The sequence below is a fragment of the Rhinolophus hipposideros genome (genome assembly GCF_964194185.1).
Source record: "Rhinolophus hipposideros genome assembly, chromosome: X".
In the NCBI taxonomy this organism is placed as follows: domain Eukaryota; kingdom Metazoa; phylum Chordata; class Mammalia; order Chiroptera; family Rhinolophidae; genus Rhinolophus; species Rhinolophus hipposideros.
This window is the reverse complement of record NC_138046.1, coordinates 55,452,312-55,475,722: the sequence shown is the minus strand read 5'-3', so window position 1 is coordinate 55,475,722 and position 23,411 is coordinate 55,452,312. Positions and strand designations below refer to the sequence as shown.

General features: G+C 39.4%; 1 protein-coding gene across 5 annotated transcripts in view; it reads right to left on the bottom strand.

The window, feature by feature from the left end:
• Window positions 1–23,411, bottom strand: part of ZMAT1 (zinc finger matrin-type 1) — a 55,087-nt gene that overhangs the window by 5,342 nt on the left and 26,334 nt on the right. For 2 of the 5 annotated variants that reach the window (XM_081043137.1, XM_081043141.1), the window contains exons 3-5: window positions 15,850–15,951; window positions 15,598–15,772; window positions 13,079–13,360 (exon numbers count right to left, since the gene is read on the bottom strand). In XM_081043137.1, coding sequence (XP_080899263.1) covers window positions 13,079–13,360; window positions 15,598–15,772; window positions 15,850–15,951 — 559 coding nt within the window. The remainder of the gene's footprint in view (window positions 1–13,078; window positions 13,361–15,597; window positions 15,773–15,849; window positions 15,952–23,411) is intronic. The other 3 variants (XM_081043139.1, XM_081043138.1, XM_081043140.1) reach the window with 3 other exon arrangements.

The window sequence follows — 23,411 nt, the reverse complement described above, 5'->3', positions numbered from 1 at the left end:
TGCTTTTCAGGAAATTGTAACTATTCTGTTGCAACCGGTGTGGAAATTAAAGCTTAGATTCGCTTGGCCAATACCATACATTTTGAGGACACCCAAGTTAATGCAAGATATGCGGGAGTCTCAGTTTCCTCTAAATTAGTTCTTCCCAGTACTGGTTACACATTAGAACCATGTGGAGAACTTTAAATATAATCATAATACAGCTACACATCAGATCAATTAAATCAGAATCTCTAGGGGTGGAACCAGGCTTTCTTTTTGAAAGCATTCTAGATGATTTATCTGTGCAGCCATTGTTGAGCACCACTGTCCTAGTTTATCAAGCCAATGATCTTCATTATGATTATAAACTCAGATTATATTTGAAAGGTTTTACATATTTGTTTAGTGCTTACAAAGTATATTATATATAATGTTCTCCTCAGTTCCTCCCTTTCTTCACAAATTACATCAGAAGATTATAATATAAAATTATACAGGGGTTTAGAGGAGCTGCAGGTCACATATGGGACATCCAGAGGCTGTTCTGGAACTGTGATCTGGTTACTATTACCTTAGCCCTTGTCTTTTTCACACACTGACATTCTGTATCTTCTTCTAGGATATCAACATCTCAGACAATAATAAATAAAAATGGTGTAAACCCTTCCTGTGAAGATATAAGTTGCCCCCAAGATCAAAATTCCTGGTATAATCCTCCTGAAACCTGTCTCCACTATGTTTCTTACACTCTCCATCTTCCTATCAGAATCTGCTCCATGGCCCTGTCCAGCTGTGCTGCCCTCAGCCCTGCTAAGATTCCTTGTTTCTGACTTCACCCAGAAATTCAAGATTCCTTTGCAGCCTGTACCTGTCAGAATCTTCCATAACCTAACACCCTTGTGGCCCACATTTCTCCTAATCATAACTCCCTTTACTAAAGTATTTGTTTTCAAAGCATACTTAGGGAAGTGCATGTCTTTATAATCTAACATTGTGGTTCTCAGTCTTGGCTCTGTATTGTAATCGCTTGGGGAGTTAAAAAAAAGAGAACGAAACACGAATGTGTAGGTCCTAGATATTCTAATTTAATTGATTTGACAGATGTCCTGAGCACCAGTATTTCTAAAAGCTCCCTGCATGATTCTAATATGTAGTCAAGGATGAGAACCATAAGTCTAATATCGTAAATGGGGAGAAATCAATTCAGAGCTACATGTAAGCAAAAAAAAAAAAAAATGCAACTTAATGTGGGATTTATCTTATGAAGAAAAATTTTTAAATGTCCAATTTATCTGTTTTTATATTATAACAGGAAAACAAAATATTTTTTTTAGAAAAACCCTAACATTTGTTGAGGACTTATTCTGTTATGGGTATAGTATATACTGCTTCATTTCATTATTTTTAAATCCTGGGAAATAGCCTTATTTTCATTTTATATCTGATGAATCTGAGGTGCAACTGGGCGAGTGACTTCAAACATGTCTCTGAATCTATGTTTATCCCTGTACATGACACTGCCTCTCAATAAACAATTAGCAAATATTGAGAAAAACTACATACTCGTTACCATATAAAGCACTGAGAAGGATATTAGAGAATATAATCCCTTGTCTCAAGGAGCTAATTCAATTAACAGGTTATAATTAATGTACTTGTCCATGAATAGTAAAGCCTATGAGAAATCAGAAGAAAGGGAGAATACCAAGAGCTACCTCAGTGAGAGAAGTTGTTGTGATGGATCTTGGAGGACAAGAAGGACTTGAATTGTAAGGAAAGCAGGTAAGGGCATTCCAGGTGAAAACAGTATCAGGAATAGCAGAGACGAAAATGAGCATGATGTGTTGAATTCTAATAATTTGTTTCACAAATACTGAGCACCTATGTGGCACCAAGCATCATGCTACATGCTAAGGGTACAAGATGAGTAAAATGGGCTGGTTGCTTACAAATCCAAGTGAAAAACAGAGACACGAACAGAAGATTTCAATCTCATTTGGTAAAAGGTAAGAGAGATATGCTTATGGGGTACAGGAGCCCCAAGAAGCAGAGGCATTGAGCACAACTGGGGGTCTGAAGAGGAATACGGGAAGAGATGATGCAAGATAAGCAGGAGTCCCAGTTTCCTCTAAAGTAGTGGTTCCAAGTTAAACTTGGAAGGATGAAAAACAGTTAACTTGATGAAAAGAGTTGGTAAGAGTATAGCTGGCAGAGGAAAGAGCATAAAAAAGCAAAGAAGTGGTTCCAAGAATTTCTTAAAATTTGGAATTGTTGTAGAATAAAATACAAGCAGGAGAACAAAAGGGTGTCAGATCAAAGAGAGCCATACCGTGTTTCCCTGAAAATAAGACCTGGTCTTATATTAAGTTTTGCTCCAAAAGACGCATTAGGGCTATCTATGTTCAGGGGATGTCATCCTGAAACATCATGCTAGGCCTTATTTTCCGGTTAGGTCTTATTTTGGGGGGATCACGGTATATGTTATGCTAAGGAGCCTAGACTTTTATTCTGTGTTTTGGGAACCCTGAAGTGGTTTAAGTGTAAGTGACATGATAAGCTGTGTGTTTTATTAAAGAAACCTCTCCTGTAGCTGCAAAACAGAGGAGGAATTTGAGAGGAGCAAACCTGGAAGTAAGGAGACCACAGTTCTGTAAATATAGTAGACCAGGCAAGAGACAAGTAAGGCATGGGCTAGAAAGGTCACAGTATGTGTAGAGAAACAGGGAGATTGGTGAAGCATTTAGCATTGAAACTAGCAAAACTTACTGACTGACTGTGGGAGATAAGGGAAAAGGAGGAATATAGAGGAGTCAGTCTAAAATAACTCTCAGCATCTTGGTTTGGCAACTGAGTGGGTGGTGATCCTGTTAACTCAAACTGCAACTTCAGAAGGAAGTGTTGTTTTAGGAGGTGGAAGAAGAAGCAATGGTTAGTTTAAGTTTGGACACACAGAGTCTGAGGTATCTGTGATATTTCCATGTAAGGGTGTCCAACAAGCAATTAGATATAGGAGTTTGTAAGGCAAAAGATAAATCAGAATGATTTTGGAGAAGTCAGAGCAAGGGGATAGTTCAAACAACCAGAGTAAATGAGATCTTCTGAGGACAGTCTATGGATGGACATATGAATATAACACAATGATAAAACCCTGCAAAGTGCCACTCTTTAAACTAAGATGGTAGAGAAGGAGAGGGCCCTGAAAAGGTCACGAAGTAAAGGACAGATTTATAAGAATGAATCAGAGATTGATGTCAAGGAGCTAAGAAAGTAAAAATTTTTAAAGAGGAATGACTAGTGAATGGAATAAAGATGTTTATTGGATTTCGAAATTTAGAGGTCACTATGACCTTGTGAGGAATAGTTTCAGTGGAAGGGTGGAACAGTGGTGTGGAGGGCTGGGGGATGTGTGTCAACAAATGACAGTGAGTTTAGGGGTAACAGTGAAGACAGTTAAGAGTATACATATTTGGGAAAACAACAACAGCAACAAAACTTGGCTAAGAAGGGAAGGATAAAGTGTAGCAGTTAAAGGGGAACTCATGGTTAAGGGATGATTTGGTTAAGGCAAGATACTTGGTAATCCACATTTGATGGTCTATTTTTTCTTAATAAAATAAGGAATAAGCTTGCCTGATAGGTGTGAGGAGGGAGAGAGCAAAACAGTGGAAGAGATTCTTGGATAGTGGTGTAGATTTAAAAATCATTGCTAAGAAGAAAGTAAAAGGAAAGGAAAATAATTAAGTAGGACTAAAAGTCCATACAGGTAGGATACCAAGACTCTGTACAGGTACCCAATCTCTAGCCTTGTATAATTTTCCATACCATCACTCAGTATCCTGAATATAACAGTAGAAAAGGTGGGCTGTGCAAATGATCCAGGGTTAAAATCTTGCTACCAGGGAATGAGAAAATAACAATGAGGTATAAGTAAAGCTTTTCAGAAGGTTGTTGCAGCATTAAAGTGTAAGATGGTGGTAGTGGAAATGTAATGGAAGGGTATACGGACAGAGAAATAGTTCTAAGAAGACTTGGTAAGACTTGCTGATGGATAGGATATAGGGAAATTACGTAGTCAAAGATGCCCTCAAAGATTCAAGTGTAGGTGACAAATAGTGGTTCTACTGACAAAGAAAACTTGGGAAATTCAAGTTGGTTTTAAAGAAGATTAGTAATTCAATTTTAGATATGCTGAGTTACAGGTGAAGATGAAACATCTAAATGCAATAATTGGGCTAGAAATTAGTAAGATAAGCAAAACAAATACTATATATATATATATATATATATGACATATAAATAGATAGATAGATAGATAGATAGATAGATAGATAGATAGATAGATAGATACTTCAGTTCCGTTATCATTATGGTAGCCATTCCTGTGCTAAATAAGATCTGGGCTGGATGAGAGACATGGAGAAAGCAGTGAGAATGATGAAGAAAGAGAGAAAGAGATTAGATACACTAGAAACACATATAAACAATAGCAGATGGAAAAGAAGGCAGAGACAGAAGGGAGAAGATGGGTGAAGAGCAAAACAGTTAAGGTAGCACATGTTAATTTTTTTTGTCTTACCACTTGCTTACTTTTATAATAGGGGCTTCACAGCTATTTTTTAAACCTCAAATGTTTACTGTTTTCAAAATGCAATAGTCAAGGCAGGGTTGAAAATCTGTTCTTTGAGCTCTAGCTTCAGAGGCTAGTGTAAAATGACTTCAATGACTGGATTGATTTATGCTGATAATCAGCGGCCCCTTCCTGACCAGATGAAAATTTCATCCAAATCCTCCTCCTCTTATTCTAATAACCCTGAAATTTCAGAGTGCTAAAATGAACCTCCCTTCAGAGTGCACACACTTCTCATAGCTGACTCAGTTCCAACTTTACCTAACTACTAATGTCACATATCTTCAGCCCAACAAGAAAAAACAAAAACAAAAACCTCTCAACAAGTGGAAGTTTGTCATTTCTACAAACAACTACTACTTTCAGAAGGCCTAAGACTTCTACTTCTACACTTGCCTAAATCAACATTCTTTAAAATCCTAGATAAAAACGCAGATATCTGTGTAACTTTTGGGGACATGTTCAATCACATTAAGTAGGAAACTGAAATAGTACACAGGGTTAGCATTCAATATATAAAGATGAACAGTTCACTGGTTCATATGTCAGACTAATCTCTATTGAGGTAGGCCTACTCTGTGCCAGTTTCTATCTCTAACACTGGAAATAGAGTGAGGTGAAGTCCCTTCCCTCAAAGACCTTACATTCTAATGGGAAACAAAAACACATGGAGAGATAATTAGCTATGCAGGTTAAGAAAGCACAGAAGATAAGCCTTGATGGAAGTGAAAAGGCTTCCAAGGAGGTAGCATGTTAAAGAATGAGTACAAATTAGCCAAGAGAAGTGGGACATGGAGATGTTGCAGGCAACATGGCAACATGAGCAAGGAGAGAGAGACAAGCAATAGGATAATGGTTTCTGGAAACCATAAAGTTTGTAGGTTCTGACCCGTGTAGACGACGGCAGGAAGTAGCAGGGGATAAGCCTGGAGAAGGCAGGCAGGAACAACATGATAAAGAGCTATGAAGCTTAGATTTTATCCTTAGAAAACAGAGAAACAAATCAGAATTTTTAATCAGGGGAATAACATAGAAAGACGTGCACTTTAGGTGAAACATTCTCATGGTTAAATTGAGTGCAGATTTGGAGAGAAAAAACTGATGACCAAGGAGAGTAGTTAGGAGGTTGTGGCAATATTCTACACAAATGCTTCTCAAAACTTATCGTACATACAAATCACTTAGGGACCTTGTCAAAATGCAGATTCTGATTCAGCAGGTCTGTAGAGAGGTCTAAGTTTTTGTTGTTTTTTTTTTTTCTAACAAGCTCTCAAGTGATGATGATGATGCTGGCCATAAAGTGCTAGGAAAGATGTGGAAGGCCTGAACTTGTGTGGGAAGAGCAGGGCTGGAGATAAAGTAAAAGTAATATTCTGGAGGTAAAACAGTCATAGCTTGGTGCTTCATTAGGATACAAAGTGAAAAAGGTGGGGTTCACAGTTAACTGGGATTCACAACTAACTACAGGTTTCTACTTTAAACAACTTAGGTGGATTTGGAATGGCTCTGAGGCATCCAGGAGAAGTAAAAGCTGCCTTTTGGATATATGAGTCTAAAAGCAAGACACAAAGGTCATAAGCATACACAAATGAGCGGTGAAACCAGGGGGTTCATTACGTCGTGTTTGTACTGTAAGGTCAAGAATGGAACCATGAGAATACCTACATTTAAATAATGAATTAAAAAAAGAGCCCCCAAAGAAAACACAAAAGAAACAGAAAAACAAGAGAAGAACCAGACGTAAGGAGTTGCATGGAACAAAGAACAGGGTTTCAGTCATCAAAATGGCAGCCTGAGGTGAGCCTCTGTAAAGCTCCCCTGGAATTTACAGCTAATAGAACAACAATAACTCCACAAAGGACTCCCTGCACAGCAGACAGGCAGGACGAACAGGCCCACTACTGAATTCACCTAAAGGTGGGTGAGTCACGCGAGCGGGGAAGGAGGGAAGGGAGAAGTGCAGAGATGGAGCTGCGCGGGCGCAGGACGCAGACCTGGCTCAGTGCTCCGAGCTCACTGCATCCCGGAACTACCATAGCTGCGGGAGAGGGAAGAACTCAAACGGCTAGGGCTCCACTTACGACCCACAGGGCTGAGGGGGCAGCATATAACACGGCTGAAACCAACGCTCACGGCAGAGACCTAGGAGAAAAGACTGAGGGAAGAAGGCTGAAAACGGTGGTTTAAGCCTTTTTAAATTTTAAAAAGGCTATTAAAAGACTTAATATTAAAAAGGCTTTAATTTTTAAAAGGCTTTTAAATTTTAAAACAGAACCAAATGGAATTTCTGGAGATTAAGAACCCAATAGACAAAATTAAGAATGAAATAACCAATTAGGTAGTAGAGTTGACCAGATGGAGGAAATAATCAGTGACATCGAAGATAGAAACCTGGAAACTACACAGATGGAAAAAGAAAGAGACTTGAACCTTAAAAGAAATAAAAGAACTCTATAAGAACTTTCTGACTCTATCAGAAAGAGCAATGTAAGAATAATGGGCATACCAGAAGGAGAAGAAAGAGAGAAGGGAACAGAGAATATATTCAAACAAATTGTTGATGAGAACTTCCCAAACTTGTGGAAAGTACTGGATCCTCGAATCCAAGAAGCAAATAGAACACCTAATTACCTCAATCCCAACAGGCCTTCTCCAAGGCACATTGTATTGAAGCTGTCTAAAATCAACGACAAAAAAAAGAATCCTCAAGGCAGCCAGGGAAAAGAAGACGGTAACCTACAAAGGAAAACCCATTAGATTATCATCAAATTTTTCAGCAGAAACTCTACAAGCCAGGAGAGAGTGGAACCAAATATTCAAACTATTGAAAGAGAGAAATTATGAGCCATAAATGATATATCCTTCAAAGATATCCTTTAGATATGAAAGAGGAATAAAGACCTTTCCAGACATACAGAAGCTGAGGGAATTTTCTAATACACGACCTGCACTACAAGAAATACTAAAGTATGATATTCGACCACCATCAACAGGGACAATTTGGGGCAACATAAAAAGGGGGAAAGTAAAGGCCTGAACTGGAATATGGGAATGGAGAAAGTAAGCGTGCTGAAAAACATGGAATACTCTAAATATCAAACTTTCTTTTACATAAACTTAAGGGTAACCATTCAAAAAAAATTGAGAACTGAAATACATACTGTAATAAAAGAAGAAACAGAGGGAAACATCATAGAATACAACCAAACAGAAATAATAGACAACGACAAAAACACAAAGAAACAATGGAGACACAGCCTTACCAGAAAACTAAAGACAGAATAACAGGAAACCCTCACATATCAATAATCACCCTGAATGTAAACCGACAGAACTCACCAATAAAAAGGCACAGAGTAGCAGATTGGATCAAAAAACAAGAGACAAAGATGGACATTTAATAATGGTAAAGGGGACTATACAACAAGAAGACATAACAGTCATCAATATTTATGCCCCCAATCAGGGAGCACCAAAATATACCAAGAAACTACTAACAGAACTAAAGGGAGAAATTGACCAATACACAATTATACAAGGGGACTTAAATACATCATTGACAGCTATGGATAGAACATCCAAACAGAAATTAAATAACGAAATACCAGCCCTAAATGACACATTAGATGAAATGGACATCATTGACATATATAGAGCACTTCATCCTAAAATATCAGACTATACATTGTTTTTTAGTGTACATGGAACATTCTCAAGGATAGACCATATATTGGGACATAAAGTTAGCCTCAGCAAATTTAAGAAGATTGAAATCATACCAAGCATATTCTCTGATCACAAGGCTTTGAAATTGGATATCAACTGCAAAAAGAAAGCAGGAAAAAACACAAATACATGGAGATTAAACAACATACTTTTAAAGAACGACTGGGTCAAAGAAGAAATTAGAGGAGACATCAAAAGATACATAGAAACAAATTACAATGAAAACACATCCTACCAAAATTTTTGGGATGCAGCGAACGCAGTATTAAGAGGGAAATTTATATCATTACAGGCTTATCTCAAGAAACAAGAAAAATCCCAAATCAATAACCTCATGTTACACCTTAAAGAACTAGAAAAATAAGAACAAGTGAAACCCAAGGTCAGCAGAAGAAAGGAAATAACAAGAATCAGAGCAGAACTAAATGAAATAGAGAACAAAAAGACAATAGAAAAAATTAATGTGACAAAGAGCTGGTTCTTTGAAAAGATTACAAAATTGACAAACCCTTGGCTAGACTCACTAAGATAAGAAGAGATGGACATGTGTCATGTTTGGGAGACCACGTCAGGGATGCTGTGGATGCCTGGTCATGGCATTGTACACCAGAGGCTGGACATTAATGAATGCCGACTATAATTTTATGTGTATAATGTGATGGCTCGGTGTGAGGTCGGGGTGGTGGTGGATGAGGGGAGGGGGGTTCACGGTGTGAGGGATGTAAAAATAAAATAAAATAAAATACAACAAAAAAAAAAAAGAAGAGAGAAGACACTAATTAACAAAATCAGAAATGAAATAGGGGAAGTTATCACGGACACCACAGAAATACAAAGGATCATCCAGGAATACTATGAAGGACTATATCCCACCAAATTCAATAAAATAGAAGAAATGGACAAGTTCTTAGAAACATATAGCCTTCCAAGGCTGAACCATGAAGAACTGGAAAATCTAAACAGACCATCACCAGTAACGAAACTGAATCAGTCATCCAAAACCTTCGCAAAAGGAAAAGTCCGGCACCAGATGGCTTCACTGGTGAATTCTACCAAACCTTCAAAGAGGACCTAATACCAATCCTGCTCAAACTCTTCCAAAAAATTGACGAAAACACAGTACTCCCTAACTCATTTTGTGAGGCCAACATTACTCTGATACCAAAACCTGGTAAGGACAACACAAAAAAAGAAAACTACAGACCAATATCTCTGATGAATACAAATGCAAAAATCCTAAACAAAATTCTAGCAAATCGAATGCAACAATGCATTAAAAATATTATTCACCATGACCAAGTGGGGTTCATCCCCGAGACACAAGGATGGTTCAACATCCACAAATCCATCAATGTGATACATCACATAAACAAAATAAAGAAAAAAAATCATATGATTATATCAATGGATGCAGAAAAAGCATTTGAGAAGATACAACATCCATTTGTGATTAAAACTCTTAATAAAATAAGTATAGAAGGAAAATACCTTAACATAACAAAGGCCATATAGGACAAGCCCTCAGCTAATCTCATAATTAATGGTGAAAAAATGAAGCCCATGGCTCTACGTTTAGGAACACGAAAGAGCTGTCCCCTATCACTTCTGCTTTTCAACATAGTCTTGGAAGTCCTTGCCAGAGCCATCACGCAAGAGAAAGAAATAAAACGCATCCAAATTGGGAATGAAGAAGTTAAATTACCACTCTTTGCAGATGACATGATGCTATATATAGAAAACCCAAAAGACTCCACCAAAAAGCTATTAGAAACAATCAACGAATACAGTAAATTTGCTGGCTACAAAATCAACGTACAAAAGTCCATTGCATTCCTATATAATAACAATGAAATCTCAGAAAAAGAAATACAAAAAACAATTCCTTTTGCAATTGCAGCAAAAAGAATAAAATACCTAGGAATAAACTTAACCAAGAATGTGAAGGACCTATATGCTGAAAACTATAAGACATTTTTAAAAGAAATTGAAGAAGACACAAAGAAATGGAAAGACATTCCGTGCTCATGGATTGGAAGTATCAACATAGTTAAAATGGCCATATTACTCAAAGCCATATACAGATTTAATGCAATCCCCATCATAATCCCAATGGCATTTTTAAAAGAAATAGAACAAAAAAATCATCAGATTTGTTTGGAACCACAAAAGACCCTGAATAGCCAAAGCAATCTTAAGGAAAAAGAAAAATGTTGGAGGTATCACACTCCCTGACTTTAGCTTGTACTACAGGGCTACAATAAGCAAAACAGCATGGTATTGGCAGAACAACAGACACATACACCAATGGAATAGAATTGAGAACCCACAAATAAAACCACATAAATTTGGACAGACAATTTTTGATGAAAGCTAAAAACATACAATGGAGGAAAGACAGCCTCTTCAATAAATGGTGCTGGGAGAATTGGACAGCCACGTGCAAAAGAATGAAACTGGACTGCTATCTGTCACCATGTACCAAAATTAATTCAAAATGGATCAAAGACTTAAGCATAAGACCTGACACAATAAACTGCATAGAATAAAACATAGGTACTAAACTTAGGGACCTTCGGTTCAAAGAGCATTTTATGAATTTGACTCCAAAGGTAATGGAAGTAAAAGCTAAAATAAATGAGACTATATGAAACTTAAACCTTCTGCACAGCAGAAGAACCATCGACAAAATAATGAGGCAACCAACTGAATGGGAGAAGATTTTTGCAAACAGTGCCTCCGATATGGGGCTAATAATCCAAAATAAACAAGGAACTCTGAAACTCAACAACAAAAAAACAAACAACCCAAATTGACAAATGGACAGAGGACCTGAAGAGACATTTCTCCAAAGAGGACATACAAATGGCAAATAAACATATGAAAAAATGGTCAACATCACTAATCATCAGAGAAATGCAAATAAAAACCACAATGAGATATCACCTGACCCCAGTCAGAATGGCTATCATCAACAAGACAAATAGTAACAAATGTCGGAGAGGCTGTGGAGAAAAAGGAACCCTCATACAATGTTGGTGGGAATGCAGACTGGTGCAGCCTTTATGGAAGGCAGTGTGGAGGTTCCTCAAAGATTACGAATAGAATTACCATATGACCCAGCACTCCCTCTCCTGGGTATCTACCTAAAAAATCTGAAAACATTTATCCATAAAGACACGTGTGCCGCAATGTTCATTGCAGCTTTGTTTACTGTGGCCAAGAGATGGAAAATACCAAAATGTCCTTCGATAGATGAATGGATAAAGAAGTTGTGGTATATATACACAATGGAATACTATCCAGCGTTAAGAAAAGATGATATAGGAACATTTGTGACAACATGGATGGATCTTGAGAGTATAATGCTAAGGTGAAATAAGTCAGACAGAAAAAGCAGAGAACCATATGATTTCACTGATATGTGGTATATAAACCAAAAACAACAAAAGAACAAGACAAACAAATGAGAAACAAAAACTCATAGACACAGACAATAGGTTAGTGGTTACCAGAGGGTAAGGGGGTTGGCGGGTGAGAGATGAGTGTAAGGGGGATCAAATATATGGTGATGAAAGGAAAATATATGGATTGAAACATATGATGAAAGGATCAAATATATGCTGATTCTGGGTGGTGAACACACAATGGGATTCATAGATGATGTAATACAGAATGTGCACCTGAAATCTATGTAATTTTACTAACAAATGTCACTCCAATAAATTAAAAAAAATAAAATAATAATAAAAATAAACAGAGAATAGAGGTTCAAGAAGAAGGGAGTAATGAATATTTTCGCATGAAGTAAAAAACGTCTAGTAAGGAAAGAATTGAAAAGTAACAGTGAGTAGAGGGAAAGAAGTGGGTAGAAGAGATAATGTGAAAAGGGAATAAAATATACTAGTAATGAGAAGGTGCCTGTGGGGGGGAAAATACATGGTTAGAAAAGCAAGTGGATCACTCCAGTCAGGATCAGAATCTTTAATGTGCCTGATTTCTTGCCACTCTTTCTTAGCTCCTTTGTTCATCCTCTTTCCTTTCCACTCCTACCAATCTAAATCATATACTTCCTCTCTGAAGATTTTTTTGAACCATGTTTCACTCCTCTGGTTACCATAAATATGTACACAAAACACCAGGTCTGTAGCCTTTTGCATTGAAGTGTTATTAAACACTTGCTCTTTCAGGGAAAATGGTATATCCATCCTCTCTTGTATTCCCAAGAATAACTAGCCTGGCACCCAAGAGACACTTAAATCATACTTATTGACTGAATGATATAACCATACGATACTAATTTAAAATACTTCCTTATATACCTATGCTGTACAAGGAACCGTGGAAATACCTATATTTGATTCTGTAATTAATAAGGGTCATCTAAAACTTTCTGGGTCTAGGGCTGGCTGGTTAGCTCAGTTGGTTAGAGCGTGGTGCTCATAGCACCACGGTTGCTAATTTGATCGCCGCATGGGCCACTGTGAGTTGTGCCTTCCTAAAAAAAACAAACAAACAACAACAACAACAATAACAACAACAAATAAAACTTTCTGGGTTTCATTTTCCAGAAAAACAACAGACAGAACTACATAGACTCTAAGTTCTATTTCTAAAATTCTCTGATCCCATGAGTACTATCAACCTCCTAGTCAACAAGAATAAAAGTGCATATACATAAGCCAGTATGTGTTATAAAATATAAACTTCCTATTAAAGAGTTTTGTGATATTTTTTACTGTTTACCATTTGCATCAGATTTTGCTGGAAGAGGTTCCTCTCTTATCTTGTCTACAAACTTCTTCCTAGCTTCATTTCTTTTGTGTTTTTTCCCAACATAATGTTGTTGGGCCATTAATGGACTATTAAAGGAAGCAGGACAGAGCTTGCAATACTTGTTTGGATTATTCAAATCCAAAGCAGTGCTGGAAGAGGAAGGCACGGTCTTGTCTTTAATCCCACCTGGAGGAGGCTTGACAGCAAGGGGCTTCAGAAATGTTGACTCTGTAGTAGTAATAGGCACACCTGCTGAAACAGTCGTAATAAGAAGTGATCAACATGTGTTCAGCTATTAGAGTTGCATTGATTATAAAGTTATTAGGGAAATTCAGAATTCTTTTCAAACCCACTACCTTTGGACTTTTTTCCGTTCGGCTGTTGGATAAAGGTACTCAGACTAAAAATAATTTCCTTCTGTGACAAAGGAAATTTGAATTCAAATCTGCCACCAAGTTTCTCCAACAAAGATACAGAAGCATCAGGCATCGACTATATTATGTTGAAAAATCAATGAAAGTATGAGAGCTGTCTTAGGATGGTTCTTGAAATTAGTGAGGGTACAACAGGTGGTAGCTGAGAACCATACGATTTCACTGATATGTGGTATGTAAAACTGAAAACAAGAAAGGAACAAGACAAATGAAGAAACAAAAACTCATAGACACAGACAATAGTTTTAATGGTTACCAGAGGGTGGGGGGTAGAGGGTGGTAGATGAGGGTAAAAAGGATCAAATATATGGTGATGGAAGGAGAACTGACTCTGGGTGGTGAACACACAATGTGATATATAGATGATGTATTACAGAATTGTATACCTGAAACCTATGTAACTTAACTAACCGTTGTCACCCCAATAAAAACTTTAATTAAAAAAAAAGAAAAAAGAAACAGGTGGTAGCAACTTCTACAGTGTTTCCCCAAAAATAAGACTAACCAGAAAATAAGCCCTAGCATGATGTTTCAGGATGACACCCCCTGAACATAAGCCCTAATGCGTCTTTTGGAGCAAAAATTAATATAAGACCAGGTCTTATTTTCGGGGAAACACGGTAAGTTGGTGTCTTTCTTGATTAGCAGTAAATCATCCACATAGTCCCTATCTGTGGTATCTGCATCGAAATAAAATTTATGCAGTTGCTTAAGACTATAAAATTATATGGTTTCACAATTACAGTTTCTTCAGAGCTCTTTCATTTAGTCTCCCCTCTGAGCCCAAATTGATGAATTTGGCGGGGGGGGGGGGCGAAGAGAAGGCTTTACAAGATGCTTTCTTTTGTAGGGCACATTGATTCTGTCCCTCTTTAGACTGACAGGCAAAAACAAATACAAAAAAATTAGAGAGACTAGAACAGATTTTAAAATAATTCTGGCTTCATTTATTAAGACAATAATTGTGTTGTTTTTTTATTTTGGGGGGTGACAATTGTTAGTAAATTTACATAGATTTCAGGTGTACAATTCTGTATTACATCATCTATAAATCCCATTGTGTGTTCACCACCCAGAGTCAGTTCTCCTTCCATCACCATATATTTGATCCCCCTTACCCTCATCACCCACCCCCCACCCAAGACAATATGTTTTAATGCTGGATGAGGCCTACACTATGAGTTGGAAATTAATGTTGGCAAATTTTCCATGCCAGGCATGCCTTATTCCTAAAGTGTTGAAGCTACTGAAAATGTAGTAAATTATTTATTCAGAGGACTAATCAACTTATGTTTTTTTGTTCTAGCACAAATATTTTCAAGTACAAGTTGGGTTTTCTAGGGTGTACTCCCCTCAGGCCAGAAGTGAGATCTTTGCGGCAGATCTCTTACACACTCATGGTCCAACATCACTGGAAGGAGGGAAGACAAAACATTTTATAGTTCTCTGTATCTTTAGGATCTAGCATAAAATAAGTACTCAATAACTACTGATTGACGATCCTGTTGATACTTTTTCTTTATATTCATAGGAAGAAAGGAATGAGCTATCAGGGTAGAAGTAGATGCCATAACTTATTTACTTTTTTGCCTACAGTTACAGCCAGGAAATGCTGCATCACAACTATATAGTGAATACACTGGTCAGAACACACATATGAGACAATGTTTTAGAAAGTACTAAAGCAAAACAAGAATGAGAAAGATGCCAAGGGGAAGAAATAAGAAAGAGCTATGATGTTATGATTTGATTAGAAATTGGAGAGCTCAGGCTGCTTATTGTTGTTTCTTTATAGCCGCATAGCAAATCACTTGCTTTTATCTGGATTTAATAAACTGAAAAGGAGAGGTCATAACATTTCTTAAAAGTTAGTTAGCAATTATAATCTCCACATTAAATGACAAAGAAACAGAAAGACATTAATTGGGCAGAAGAAGAAGAATCAGTTTATCGCCCCGGATTGAAAGTTTCCCTGATAAAAAATGGATGGCAAGGTTGGGGGAAAAATGACAGGGAGACGCTGTATTGAAGCTAAAGAGGTAAATGTAATCTTACCCATCTCTGGCTGAAATCCTGATGGAGATACCCGATCACACACCTCCATTAGTTGCTTCGATTTTTTAGCATGGACTTTCCCCACATAGTGAGACTGAGCAACAACTGGGGAGCTAAAAATCATGTTGCAGAGATCACAAAATTTGTTTCTGTCAACTACTTCACTCTTATGCACCTAAAATAAGCACAATTTTGTTAGAGAAATTCAGTAAGTCAAAGTTTAGAATTACGACATCAACATAGACCACTCACCTGAAAATTTCTACTATCCATCTTCATTTTCTTACTAGGCACTTCATTTTGTTCTCCACGCATTTGCAAATAAAACATAACATTTTGAGCATGTTTTTCACTCTGAAAAAAATATATGACTTTGTTTATTCAATAACAGAGGCACCCAAAATTTACACCTCTTTGAATTCGAGGACAACACTTATGAGTTATAATATATTTGGTGTCTACAAAGTTGATGAAAGAGCTTCACATGCTTTCAGATCTCTCAATCTCAGTGAAAAATGAAAACAATGCTATGACTTAGAGACCTATAACATTTAGGCTCTTGTTTTTGACAGAGACTCACAATTGCTGCCTAATATTCTTTTCCTTCCTTAGTTATACATCTTGGGCAGTATAACCAGCTGAAAACCTGCATGTTCCAGCCTCCCTTTCAGCAAGATGTAACCATGTGAGTAGATTCTGGCCAGTAAGTTGTAACCTGAAGTGTTGGGTGGAACTTCTAGAAAGCCTCCTTTACAGGCTGGACGATGAGCCCTTCTTCTGACTTTCTTCCCTCCTGCTTCTGGAATTAACATGTAAAGGTCAGTCTATGGGGTAGCTTGAGGACAGATGCTAGTTCATCAGAGCAGAAAGACAGAAAACGTCTAGGTCCCTGATGATGTCATGGAGCTGTCATATCAGCCCTGCACTGCCTACCTTTCAAATTCTTTTAGGTGAGGAAATTAACCCTTCTAGGTTAAGCACATTAGAAACCTCTCTGAAAAAATGTATAACAAAATACATAACAACAACCAAAATGCTGGTGTAGGTAGAAGGGAAACGAACATTCCTGATCATGTATTGTAAGGCAATCACTCTCTATCCAGAATTTTAAATTGTAAAATATATCCATCATATAGAAAAGCACAGGAAATAATATAGCCGAAGCCCATAACCACTGTCCAGTTTTAACAGATGTTAACATTTTGCTATGTTTCTTTCAGATCTCCTTTTTTTAAAAAGGTATCATTTTACATATACCCATGCCCATAATCCTTCATCCTCATTCTCTCGCTATAGGTAGCCACTATCTTAAAGTTGGTATCATTTCCTTCAAGTTTTTATTCTTTTACTACATATGCATGTAGCCATGAACAATATTATATACTGTCATTTAAAAATTTTTATGAACATGGAATCATTCTATTCATGTCCTTTTCAACTTGCTTTTTATAACCCAGTATTATATTTCTAAGATATGCCCATATTGATCCATATAGCTCTAGTTCATTCATGTTAAATGCTGCATAATATTCCACTCCATATGCTACTGAAGGAGTTACATGTCTATTTATTTTGCTGTTACAAGTATTTCTGTACTTATATCCCCTAATATACATGCTGAAGTGTTTCTTAAGTAGATACCTGTAAGTGGAATTTTTCACTTAAAATGTATGAGGTTTTTTTAACTATAAACAGGTATTATAAAATTTCTCTCCAGAGATTCAAGATGGTGGGTTGGGTAAATGCTGTGCCTGCTACATCCCAGGATCACACCAAAATTGCAAATAATTCTAGAACAATCAACCTTAAGAATCATCTGAACAATAGCTGAACAGAACCACTATAACTGAGGATATAAACAGGCTACATGGAGAGTGGTACAAGGGGCGGAGACACGAAACAGGCTGACCCCAAACCCACAGAGAGAGGTTGAATGCTGGGCGGGTCACCTCAGTGGCAGAGGGCCCCCTGAAGAGGGAGGGGCTCCCCCCAACCCACGTCAGGTTCCCGAGCCCAGGGGTCCTGTGCCGGGAAAGCAGTTCCCACGGCATCTGGCAGTGAAAATCAGCAAGGACTCTGTCTGCCCTTCCTGGTGGGGCAGACGGTGGCTGGAAACCCAGGCGCCCACTTGTAGAGCGAGCACAGAGACTCGCTCGCTAATGGGCACTCACCTGGTCTCTGGCGGAAGGGGTGGCAACTTGGGAGGCCCAGGGATGTGTGAGGAAAGACTGAACTGAGTGCCTGTGGCGTGAGAACTGGAGGGACGGGAGCCAATGTTGACGCTGAGGGGAGCCTGCACACATGTGTCTTACAGGGGGGCACCATCGTTTCAGGGTTAAACCCTCCCCCAAAGGGCAAATCTGGGACCACATTGCGAGCTGCACGTGCAAACTGCCTTGGTAACACCCTGGGTCCCTACCCTCTGCACAGCTGGTGCTATGTTGCCCAGGAAACTCGTGACTGTTTGACTGCTGTCCCCACCCCACAGTCTGCAGATTAAAGCAGGCAGAGGGCCTGTGGTGGCCCAGAAACATTTGCTGGAGGGCGTTAAGCCAAGATCTGCACTGCAGCATAGACAGGCCGTGGCTTGAGGAACCTGAGATGGTCGGTGACTGACTAATGTTCTCAGGGCATTTTTGTGGAGTGGTCCTGGACCCAGCACCAGTGCAGAAGCCAAGACTTCACTGAATTTGTAGAAACCACTGGCCACACCCCTTGGCTCTGTGGAACCCCGCCCCGCCCACCTAAAGCTGCATTGCCAGGGGCACTCTAGGCACGTGGGCCACAGGCTCCACCCCCAGAAGCCCTGGAGGAGGGTTTTTACAGCAGTGGACAATTGGACAATACCCAATTGCCCGGGGAGATTTTGGTGGTGAACGGTGACACAAAAACTGCACCACAGACACTGGGAGACAGCTCTCGGGAATTTGTGACCCTGAGGTGGTGGCAGGCGGCAGTGGTCTCAGGGCACTGTGCAAGGTGTTCACAGGCTGGGCACTGGCATAAGAACTGAATCTGCATTAACTTTGTAAAAACCACCAGTCACGTCTCGTGACTCCATTTGAACTCCACTCTGCCCAGCTCGTGCTGCATAGCTTAGGGTACTCTCTAAACCAGGTCACCCAGCCGGGGATGCGCACCTAAGGAGCCTGTCCCAACAGCTGGGCCTACGGGCACCGGGCAGGTGGCAACAGGCCTAGGGGGCCCTGGGCTTTTTGCTAAGCTGCCTCAGATCCATTTTGGGTAGAAGCCAGCCTCAGTTCACAGCAAGGCCACCCCCACATGCCTCAAGATCCAGCACAGGCAGCAGCCAACCACATATAGTTTTGAAGCTCCTACCAGATAGCTATGGGCCAGTAACAGGCAAGGCTGAAATTGCCCAGTACGGTAGCCTCGCCCAAGAGACACCAGAAACAACACACCAGAGGCCAGCTTCAGACCACATAAGAGCACTACCTGGTCAGTCCGTCAAGCGACACACCCAAAGGGGGGGTCTCAACAGGCACAAGAGCCCACATAGGTGAAGCCTCCTCTGAGGGATCAGCCCCCACACAGCAGCTCATACAATGTGGGCATAGCCAATCCTCACAGTCAGTCAGCCTTAGAGTCAACTCCACCCACCCATGTGCCAAAAGCAATCAAGGCTCAACTACAACCGGAGGGCACACACAACACAAGGGACACTCCTGGAAATCGCACAGGAGATCAGGGAGACTGTGCCATTGTATCACACAGGACACATACTACATAAGGCAACCCAGCAAAGAATGAGAGACACAGGAGATCTATTTAGTACATAGAAGCAAACACAGAGCACAGCCAGAATGAGGGGGAAGAAAAATGTCCCAAATAAAAGAACAGGTGAAACTTCCAGACATGGAACTAAATAAAATGGAGGCAACCAACCTACCAGAGTCAGAGTTTAAAACACTGATCACAAGAATGCTTAAGGAACTTAGTGATAATTTCACAAAGAGTTAGTAAACATAAAGAAGGTCATTGAAACCATAAAAAAGAACCAGTCAGAAATAAAGAATACAATAACTGAAATGAAGAATACGCTAGAAGAAATCAACAGCGCAGTAAATGAAGCAGAGTCAAATCAGCAATTTAGAAGACAAGGTAGGGCGGCCGGATGGCTCAGTTGGTTAGAGTGCAAGCTCTTAACAACAGGGTTGCTGGTTCGATTCCCACATGGACCAGTGAGCTGTACCCTCCACAACTAGATTGAAGAAAACAAACTGCTGGTGGGGTGGCCAGATGGCTCAGTTGGTTAGAGTGAGAGTTCTTAACAAGGTTGCCAGTTCAATTCCCACATGGGATGGTGAATTGCACTCCCTGCAACTAAATATTGAAAACGGCGACTGGACTTGGAGCTGAGCTGTGCCCTCCACAACTAGATTGAAGGACAATGACTTGACTTAGAGCTGATGGGTCCTGTAAAAAGACACTGTTCCCCAACATTCCCCAGTAAAAAATTTAAAAAAAAAGAAGAAAACAAGGTAGCAGAATACACCCAATTGGAAAAAAAAAAACAAAAAAGAAAAAAGAACAAAAAATAATGAAGATAGTTTAAGGGACCGGAGGGACAACATCAAGTGCAAGAACATTACAGGAGAAGAGAGGGAGCAAGGGATCGAGAACATATTTGAAGATATGACTGAAAACTTCCCTAACCTGGTGAAGGAAATGCACAAGCCTAGAAAGTGCAGACTCCCAAACAAGATGAACCAAAAGAGGACTACACTGAGACACATCATAGTTAAAATGGCAACAGTTAAAAAGACAAAGAAAGAATCCTAAAAGCAGCAAGAGAAAGATAACTAGTTAGTCACAAGGGAGCTCCCATAAAACTATCAGCTGATATTTTTCTACAGAAACTTTGCAGGCCAGAAGGGAGGGGCAGGAAATACTCAAAGTGATGAAAAACATTGTCCTACAAACAAGACAGCTTTACCCAGCAAAGCTATCATTTAAAATTGAAGGAGAGACAAAGAACTTCCCAGATAAGAAAAAGCTAAAGGAATTCATTACCACCAAGTATTATAGGAAATGTTAAAAGGACTTCTTTAAACAAAAGGAGGGAAAAAAAAGTAACGAAGACCAAAAATACAAATAATGTCATTAACTATGTACCTATCAATAATCACTTTAGGGGCGGCACGGTGGCTCAGGCGGTTGGAGCTCTGTGCTCCTAATGCCGAAGGTTGCCAGTTCGATTCCCACATGGGCCAGTGGGCTCTCAACCACAAGGCTGTGGTTCGATTCCTCGACTCCTGCAAAGGATGGTGGGCTCCACCCCCTACAACTAAGATTGGACACAGCACCTTGAGCTGAGCTGCCACTGAGCTACGAGATGGCTCAGCTGCTCCTCTCAAACACAAGGTTGCCAGTTTGATTCCCGCAAGGGATGGTGGGCTGAACCCCCTGCAACTAGCAATGACAACTGGGCCTGGAGCTGAACTGCGCCCTCCACAACTAAGATTGATAGGACAACAACTTGACTTGGAAAAAAGTCCTGGATGTATACACTGTTCCCCAATAAAGTCCTGTTCTCCTCCCCCCCAAAAAAAAATCTTAAAAAAAAAATAATCACTTTAAATGCAAATGGATTAAATGCTCCAATCAAAAGACATAGGGTAGCTGAGTGGAAAAGAAAACAAGGCCCAGCTGTTTACAAGACACCCACCTGAGATCAAAAGACACACATAGACTGAAAGTAAAGGGATTGAAAAAGACATTTCATGCGAATGCAAATGAGAAAAAAGCTGGTGTAGGAATACTTATATCGGACAAACTAGACTTTAAAATGAAGACTATACTAAGAGGCAAAGAAGAACATTACATAATAATAAAGGGATCAATCCAACAAGAGGACATAACCCTAGTAAACATCTATGCACTCAACATAGGAGCACCTAAATATATAAAATAAATATTGACAGACATAAAGACAGAGATCAACAGTAACACAATCACAGTAGGGGACTTTAACACCCCACTGACCAATGGACAGATCTTCCAGATCGAAAATCAACATGGAAACAGCGGCCTTAAATGTCACATTAGACCAGATGAATTTAATTGATATTTTTAGAGCATTTCACCCCAAAGCAGCAGTATATACATTCTTTTCAAGTGCACATAGGACACTTTCTAAGACAGACCACGTTAGGCCAGAAAACAAATCTCAATAAATTTAAGAAAACTGAAATCATATCAAGTGTCTTTTCTGCTCACAGTGATATGAAACTAAAAATCAATTACAAGAAAAAAACTGAAACATGAATACATGAAGACTGAATAACATGCTACTAAATAGTGAATGGGTCAACAATGAGATCGAGGAAGAAATCAAAAGATATCTTGAGACAAATGAAAATGAAAACACAAGACCCAAAATCTAAGAGACACAGCAAAAGCAGTCCTAAAAGGGAAATTCATAGCAATGCAGGCCTACCTAAAGAAACAAGAAAAATCTCAAGTCTACAGTCTATCTTTACACCTAAGGGAACTAAGAAAAGAACAACAAAATAAGCAGAAAGTGGCTGCAGGCGCACTCCCTGTGGCCCTCAGTCCTGCCCGAGGGATCACCATATAATATGGATGAACCCAGCATTCGAGGCAGAGACCTCTGGTGAGAACTGTGGTTTAAGCTCTTACTGTCAGGCAGAAAACAGAAAACAAACACACAGATCCTGGCCAACTCACCTCCCCTGACCCCTTGAGTTCACCCCACCCCCAACCTCCCAGTGTTAGAGCAGGCTCCAAAAGAAACGGCAGCACTGTCAGATTGAAGAACAGAATATTTACAGCCCTGAGAACTGGGGTGACGGTCCCATAGCCGCAAACGCACATTCCAGCAATAGGGAAAGAGCTGCAGGGGCGAGACAGCTGGGGGCTGGTAGTTGCCATTGCTCGGACCCACGAACATGCACCAGCTGCCTCTAACAGCCCACCCTACCACCACTTTTCTGGGCGGATCACTGTGAGGGCAGCAAGAGCCACTGAGACACACAAGCTCTGCATTGGGCTACAGGGGCACTACTGAGATTTCAGAAGCTCAGAACTCTATCACCCTCCACATCCTCCCACGAAGGCAGTGACCTGAGACCCAGGTGACCTACTCACAGAGGAGAAGCCCACCTTCGACCATGTGAAAGGCCAGAACAGCACAAGAGAAAATAAAACGCTATAGCATGAGAGAAAATAAAAGGCTGCGGCAGGAGAGAAAATAAAACAATCCAGCAACACCAACTGGAAAGCAAAAGAAAGATCTCTTCACACGAACCTGCTGCAGAACCCACTCCTGTAGAGGCCTAGAAAGACAAATAATAATTAATTAATTGCCATGAATAACCAAGGCAACAAGGCAGCTGAGAAAGAAAATGAAAAGTCTCCATAAAATGAACTTACAGGGAAAAAAATGAACTTACAGAAATGGAAATATGTAACTTAAATGACAGAGAATTCAAGACAGCAGTTCTGAAAAAATTCAAAGAGATGCAAGAAAACACATGCAGTTTAATGAACTCAGAAACACAATCAAAAAAACAAAATGAATATTTTACCAAAGAGATTGAAAGTTTAAAAAAGAACCAAATAGAAATTCTGGAGATGAAGAAATCAATAAAAGAAATGAAGAACGAAATAGCCAGCTCAGATAATACAGCTGAACAGATGGAGGAAAGAATTATTGATAGCGAAGATAGAAATCTGGAAATGACACAGATGGAAGAAGAGAGAGACTTGAGAGTTAAAAGAAATGAAAGACATCTACACGAACTTTCTGACTTCATCAGAAAGAGCAACAT